Source organism: Camellia sinensis, chromosome 1 (assembly GCF_055761805.1).
Source record: "Camellia sinensis isolate YWXY chromosome 1, ASM5576180v1, whole genome shotgun sequence".
Classification (NCBI taxonomy): Eukaryota; Viridiplantae; Streptophyta; class Magnoliopsida; order Ericales; family Theaceae; genus Camellia; species Camellia sinensis.
This window is the reverse complement of record NC_138961.1, coordinates 211452435-211459642: the sequence shown is the minus strand read 5'-3', so window position 1 is coordinate 211459642 and position 7208 is coordinate 211452435. Positions and strand designations below refer to the sequence as shown.

Sequence of the window (7208 nt, the reverse complement as noted above, 5' to 3'; positions counted from 1 at the left end):
GAGTGTGTTCTCCGCCTCAGACTTTCGAAGAACAGATCTCGCTTCCGCCAGTGCGAGCTTTGAGGAATAGCCTTTGCTTCCATTAGCTGCCGAAGTAGAAGTGTGCATCCACTCGGACTTCCGAGAGACAGCCTTGTTTCTGCTCGGACTTCTGAGGGAGAGCCTTCCGAGGGACAACTCTTGCTCTCATTAGTGCGGGTCCGAAGAACAGCCCTTGATTTCATCAATACGAGCTCCGAGGATCTTTCTTTTCAAAGTAGAGTGGACTCTTACTCGAACTCCCGAGGGATAGCCTTTGCTTCCATTAGCTGCCGAAGTAGAAGTGCACATCCACTCGGACTTCCGAGAGACAGCCTTGTTTCTGCTCGGACTTCTGAGGGAGAGCCTTCCGAGGGACAGCCTCGTTTCTGCTCGGACTTCTGGGGGACAGCCTTGTTTTCACTCGAACTTCTGAGAGACAATCTTTACTTCTGTTGGTGCAAGCTTGGTAGACTCGGTTATCTTCCAGAGGAATCTTTCTTGCCAAAGTGGGGTGTGTGCTACCTTCGGACTCCCGAGGGATAGTCTTGCTTTTGTTCAGGACTTCCGAGGAACAGCCCTTGCTCTCATTAGTACGGGTTCCAAGGGCCCCGAGGTCGTGGATTTCAATCAAGAATTCATTTGCCTGAAATAGCAAAGCCAACAAATGAGACAAACAATATCAATTTCAGATCATGATTCAGGCATTATCAGAATGGGGCAACATCAACAAATAATAATTATCTATTTAAGCTACAACAATTTTATTACTCTGAGCAAGTTCATGAACAACAAATATATATATATATATATATATATATTCAAGAATGGGTTTCGGCAATCTGAAATAGCAACACAAAGAGGATGGGCCGATGACCGATGCCGCGTTGAGAGGGCGGCATGGTCGGCATTGGCTAGATCACAATTGAAGACAGTAGGTCGGCGGTGGCACGAGCTGTGTAGTGCTAGGCAAGACCACACACGTCGCGTTGAGTGGGCGGACGTGTGTGGTCAATGTCGAACAACCCGAAGCCGGAGGCAGCAGTGATGTTGCAGCGGAGTTGGTGACCACACACGACGCATTGGAAAGGCGACGTGTGTGGTTGGCACTGGAACAACTAGGCAGATCGACACCACAATGAATCGGTGGTGTGGTCGGCGTTGGCAGGTCACGGCTAACAGTGATGGATTTCAGTGGGCGAGAAGGCATATCGACAAACCGACGCCACGTTGAGTGGGCGGCGTGGTTGTCACTGGTCAGTTGCGGTTGGGCACGAGACAGACAAGCCGCGTGAGTTGAGGTGGTCATACACAGAGCAGCGCCGTGGTGGGCTCACGCAGAAGCTAACGGTGGCGCTCGAAGAGTTCAACATCAGACCTGTATGTATGTCAAAATTATTGTCAAAATTATCGACACAAGTTCAAGATTCAACAAATTCATCTCCTCAAACATCAACAATAACAAATTCCAACAACTCTATGGTCTTCAATACGCACGGGACTAAGATTTATTACAACAAGTCTATCAAGATTCAACAGAGCACTAGTTCAAGATTGTTTGCAAGCCTCAAGAAAGAGTTCACAAATTCAGAGTGTATCAGGACAAGTTCAACGATGTATTACCCATCTCAGGCCAAAATTACAAAATTCAATATCAGGGCATTTTACTTCTCTTAGTGACCAAGCATTTAATAGGGGTTCACTTAAGTCTTATTTTTCTTTAGCAATGAGCATCAATCAACAAATCAAGATTCACAATATATCTATGTATATCAGATGTAGAGTTCAAAACAGTGGATTTTAAGTATTCACCCACAAACTTGTGATCTCAAGCTTTACAAATTTCAGCATCAGTGGAATTTAAAATTACAAGCACTAAAGCCCAGTAGAGCTAAATTCATGAGCACAAAATTCCATCAAAGCAAGAAGAGAAAGTGGGTTTGAACAGAGCTTACCTACAGATCTGAGAGGGCAACAGTGGATTTGAAATAATAATGGACAAGAAATCAAGAGTAGTGCAAGCCACGGTTGGAGGCAGCGGCAAGGCCGCAAGTAGGAGACGCACACACCAAGGTCGACGCGAGTAGCGTGCACAGGCAGCTGGGCAGACCAAACCAACGCCGCGTTGGGTAGGCGGCGTGGTCGGCACTGGTCGACAGCGACTGGAAGCAGTGGTGACGCTGCAGGGGACGAACGGAAAATGCACAGGACGCACGAATTGACTGGTCGCGCTCAAGGCAGATCCACATCTGGTTCTCGCGAGGAATTGGTAGATCTGCAGATAACATTTTGGCAAGAAGCAACAGTGGCTCACGATGGTGTATACCCCCAACTGAAGTATAAGAAAAAGAAAAGCGAGTCAGCAATGGTGTTAGTGGTCTTCGGTGATTTCAGAAACAAATGAATAACAAAAAAAAAAAAGAAAGAAATGGTGGGAGTCCGGTTCGGTGATTGCAGAAGCAGAACTTTGTTGAAGAAGATGCCGTTCTGGGTCTGGTCTCTTAGTTTAGAGAGGGGGAGCGCCGCAACAGCTGCACAACAAAAATAAAATAATAAGAAGCTATGCATTAGGGCTTTTAGTCCCTTTTCTTTAAATAAAAAAAAAAAGGGGCGTGATGCTAGAATATTCCCTCATATATGCTATTTATACATATCCATATATAGACAGGTCTGTTGTGTTGCCAAGACTGGAAAAGAAGAAGTTTGGTTTGTGGCATTATTCTATTAGTCTATATATATATAATGTGCCTGCTGTTTTCTAAGCCAAAAAAAAAAAAAAAATGCTTCTTTGTTCTTTGGTTAAAAAATATATACATCTATATTTTCTAATTTTGTAAAAAAAAAAAAAAAAAAAAAAAAAGTACAAAAAAATAAAATTTTTTGCTTGTCATTTTTTTCTGTAAATTGAAGTGCGTCATCAACTTTATCCATAGGCTCTGTCGTGACAAAATGTTTTTTTTTGGGGAACGTGATGCGAAACAGGGTCGAAGAAGTGACAGTATGCATGTCTGAGAAATTTAAAATTTCTCATACATGCAAGGGGCAAATGTAAGAGGGACTAATTTGAGCCCACTAAATTATTTAAGCCCAATAGCCCAAGATTAGTGGGCCCGAATTTATCGCAAGCCCAAGAATCGGTGGGCCCAGATTTATCGCCATCAAACGGATTGAATCGCTCTAAGCCTCGAAAGGGTTCGGATCCACGAACCTAGAGACTTACTCGGGCCCGGACTCGAAAGGGTATTAAGCAAGCCTAGAGATCCGAGGCACTCGGACTCGAAAGGATTCGGATCCACGAATCTACAGATCCGAAGTACTTGGCTTCGAACGGATTCAGACGCAATCTAGAAGTCGCTCCGTTAATGAGCCCCAGAACACTTGCGGGCTCGGAGCTTTCCGGGGTCTACGTACCAGAACCATGGGCGTAATGGAGTCCGAACAAAGGACCCGATCCCGAGGACGGTGAGTGGAGATAAATTCACTCTTCGGTTAAACTAGCCTATACCCGGGTCGATGTGGCACGACCCCGGGGGGTCCATGAGACTCGGCAATATTTTGCGGCAGGACGTCCTCTGGGACTACCCCTGACCCTTTGGGATGATTGGGGATCATTGGTTAGGTGTGGCTAAGAAGAAGGGTTCGCCGAGGGATTGATCTCCTCTTCGGGGTTTTCTCATCCTCGGAGAAGTCACCTCCTCGGAGAAGTCACCTCCTCGGACAAGGTGGTTAGAGAGAATATCCCCCATGTGCCTTGCACATGGGCTCCATCCTACATCATGAGGTGCCTATAAATAGCACCCACCCATAGCTTTACAAGGGATGAATTTTGGAGATTTTTAACTCTTGGAAAGGAACTAATTTCCCTTCTCCATTATCAACCTTGAGAGTGAAAGTGGGAGATCTCTGGGAGAGCCTTGCCATTATTCTCTCTCTAGCCATTTTGCCTTCTTCTTCACCCAATCTCTTATCTCCATCATCTCCTTTGTTGTTGTGTTCCTAAGTTGAGGTTATTGAAGAATCTAAGCCTCTCATCATATTCTAGAGAATTCGAAGTTGTTCTTCAAGGATCTTCGAAGATCTTCGAATTTTTCAACTCCTTTCTTGAACCCTCTCCTACAAGATGTATTGAAGTGTGGTGAGATTTATCCTTACAAAACCTCTTTTTGGGTATACAATATAAACAACACAAACATGTCCTCTCTTTTTCTTACAATACTGTGTGTTTAAAATAATCAAAGAAAGCCCATAAATATTATTCAGCACAAGTGGAAGTGTGTCTTTCTTTTTCTTTTTCCATTTTCCCCTACTTATAAACTCGGGCTGGTACAACAAAGGTCTTTCAAGAGCAGCAGGCTGATACAACAAGCGTCTTTCAAAAGCGGCAACCAAAATAACCGTGGCATTTAGAGGACAGAATGGCTAAAAGCACCATATAACCTTACAATGGGGAAAGCTAGCTGCTAGCATTCGGTCTGCTCAAGTGTGATAAAGAGTAAACCAACGCTAATTGAGAGATTCTCCCTTTAATCTCCGACATTAGGCAGATCTATCCACTCAAGTTAATTGACTTGACCGTCTGAACCGTTGCTTAAACCGGGCATTTAGTCCACTAGCTTTTCCAATGCGTAGTGTTTCTTCAACCAGATTGGTCAATGGGTTGCTGCATCAGCTTATGCTTCTGGGTTCTACCTCTGGACAGGGTTTCCAACTGTCCTCAGCCATTAGCTTTACTGCTAAACGCTGATATCAGCATTACTTCTGCTTGTTAACCACTGCACTTTGTATCTGTAATTAAAAATTGAAAATAAATAAAAAAATACACACGCTATGGGTTCTACTTCCTTGTAAGTTGTAGGCATTTCACCATAACTCTGAGCTTCTGCGCACGATCGCAGATCACTAATCGTGCTATGATTGTATTGCAAAATTAGAGATAGGTAGTGAACAGAACAGTATTATTTGAAGAGCTTGTCCTTCAGATGTTTTTAGAGGCTACAGATAAATAAAGTCATCCACCAAATAGTATCAATCTTTGTGAAATCATAGGATGGGTTTTCTCTCTTTACTGCAACTTTATGGAATGGAAGCACCTATGAACATAGAACTTGCAAACATCTTTACGACCATTATCAAAGAAAAAAGAACAAATTTTCAATACTGTTGAACCAACTACTGGGTATCATATCATATTCCAGTTTTAATATTCAAGAACATCACAGATTAACAGGATTGATCAATGCTTCTTCCCCTATTATTTTACAGGATCAGTTATCCACTCTGCCAATTTCAGGGGAAGAAAGGACGAATTACAAATTCAGAGAAATACAAAAGCAGAGAGCTATGTCATCCCTATTCAATCAAATAGGCCATATCTGAAGGAATCTTCATCCAAGTGAACATACCTTAGACAATATTGCCGCAGTGTCAGTAATTTAAAATTCTCGGGGACTACTTTTATTGTTACTGCAAGGGCCACAATCTTGATGGCAATTCTCAGTAATAGAGGCCTTTGACCTCTCCCTGGCCTGCTTTTTAGCCATCCTTCTATGTTTTAGCTTGTTCTGATTCATGCAAGCAGCAGGCTCTCCTAAACCACAAATTTGCGAAACCATTAGGAACCTTCAACAAATGTAACAATTCTACAAATTTAATAATGAACAGTCTATTTAATATTTTAAGTAGCTTTTGACATTTTGCTCCTTAATATTAGAAAGCTCTTTCCCGTTCATGGAATACGTTACCATCACACCCATTCTAGCTTACACAGCTATTCATGTGCAGGTGTCCACTGAGCTACTTGGACTTCCCTTGATCAAAGGGCCAAAACATTTCCATTCCACTTATTTCTTTAAGACTGTATTTGGTTCATGGATTTAGGGAGAGATTTGAAAGGAAAAAAGATAAAGGTGTGTGAAACATTGGGGAATGTGTATATATTAACTTCGTATTTCACCAATATTTTTCTTTTTCCTTTCTCTTTCCAAATCCCTTCCCAAAAACATGAACCAAACATTATTTTATTTTATTTTATTTTCTCTTTTCAAAATTCACATGCTCCAAATGAATTATTCTTCCTCTCATCCCACGTCTGACCTCCTTTTTTTTTAGCATTTCTACCAATGTGTCATATGACAATGCGGTTTTCCGGTTTTTATTATCAATTTTTAAAAATCACAACCATTAATCTGCAAACAGAATTATGCAATTAAATTTCCAACGAAAAATTGTATATACCAATCAGGCCAAGACATGAAATTTTTACCGGGCTTGTCGTTTCCAATGTCTGATTCCTCATCGACATTACGTCGAACACCTTGAGGCTCACTTGTACTATCACCATGATCATGATCATCACTAGGAGTAGGTAACAGAGGGCCAATAATTTTCCTACGACGTGAAGCACCTTCCTTGATCTTCTTCTTCCGAAGCCTCTTCCTCTGTGCCCTAGTGAGCTTCTGAGGCCCACATTCACCCTCGCCTTCGCTGGACGAGCCACTCTCCCCCAATTCATCTACACCCACAATATCAAATCCATCAAATCCCTAATTTGTTCCAACATTCATGTAGATTTCCGTATACAATTTAATCAATTTCACTAAAAAGGGACCTGAAATGTTATTGACATTGAAGCAGTCCCGCAATATGTTCACCGGCTCTTCCGCATCTCTTTCCTACGTTTTTTCTTCACATCGTCAGAACTAAAAGAAGAAAGAATGAAAGAGAAAAAGTTTAGATAGTGAGAGAGAGAGAGAGAGAGAGAGAGAGAGAGAGAGAGAGAGAACTTGGTGAGGAGGGGACGGTGGAGGAGGATAAAGCATGTTGAGGAGGGATTCATGGAACTTTCGTCGTCTCTCATTCTTCTTCATATTGATGTCTTCACAGAAACCCTAATTCCAGGGTTTTGAAGGTAGGAATCGATCAAATTATTCTCTCTACCAAAGAAACGTGATGGTGGTGTTTAGCAAGTTGGCCCGCGGCTAAAATAGTTATAAAAGATAAAATAGATTATTTTAGTCATAATAAATAATATATCATATTTAATTTATAATTATTATATTTTTTTTTATAAAAAATAAGTTTAAAAAGTTAAAAAGTCCTTCTCAAATCAAACTTTTTAATTCAGACTAAAATAATTAAAAAAATCAAAAAATTAAAAAGCTAACTCACTTCCTAAACGGAGGCTGAGTACT

The 7208-nt window shown here is 41.6% G+C and overlaps 1 protein-coding gene across 6 annotated transcripts; it reads right to left on the bottom strand.

Annotated features, from left to right (window-relative positions):
• Positions 1 to 758: 758 nt before the first annotated feature.
• On the bottom strand, positions 759 to 6995 carry LOC114257269 (uncharacterized). Of its 6 annotated transcripts, XR_014344398.1 has the most exons (6): positions 6801 to 6995; positions 6626 to 6689; positions 6281 to 6529; positions 5421 to 5605; positions 1974 to 2549; positions 759 to 1396 (listed from the first exon to the last, which is right to left on the bottom strand). XR_014344398.1 is itself a non-coding variant. In XM_082894606.1 (5 exons), the coding sequence occupies exons 1-4, from the start codon at positions 6882 to 6884 to the stop codon at positions 5451 to 5453; spliced, it is 552 nt and encodes a 183-aa protein (XP_082750732.1). In that variant the 5' UTR covers positions 6885 to 6987; the 3' UTR covers positions 759 to 1396; positions 5421 to 5450. The 6 variants fall into 6 exon arrangements, 5 of the variants coding, with proteins under 5 accessions (XP_082750732.1, XP_082750725.1, XP_028052830.2 ...); XM_082894606.1 differs by lacking the exon at positions 1974 to 2549 and having other exon boundaries at positions 6801 to 6987; XM_082894599.1 differs by lacking the exon at positions 759 to 1396 and having other exon boundaries at positions 1770 to 2549; positions 6801 to 6987.
• Positions 6996 to 7208: the final 213 nt, after the last annotated feature.

Bases quoted from the DNA above. Each gene is read 5' to 3' on its own strand.
- LOC114257269 (XM_082894606.1), bottom strand. From the start codon at position 6,884: ATGAAGAAGAATGAGAGACGACGAAAGTTCCATGAATCCCTCCTCAAC. The intron at 6,530-6,625 runs GTCCCTTTTTAG...TTGTGGGTGTAG, and splicing joins CAATGTCAATAACATTTCAG to ATGAATTGGGGGAGAGTGGC. The intron at 5,606-6,280 runs GTAAAAATTTCA...TTTGTGGTTTAG, and splicing joins CATTGGAAACGACAAGCCCG to GAGAGCCTGCTGCTTGCATG.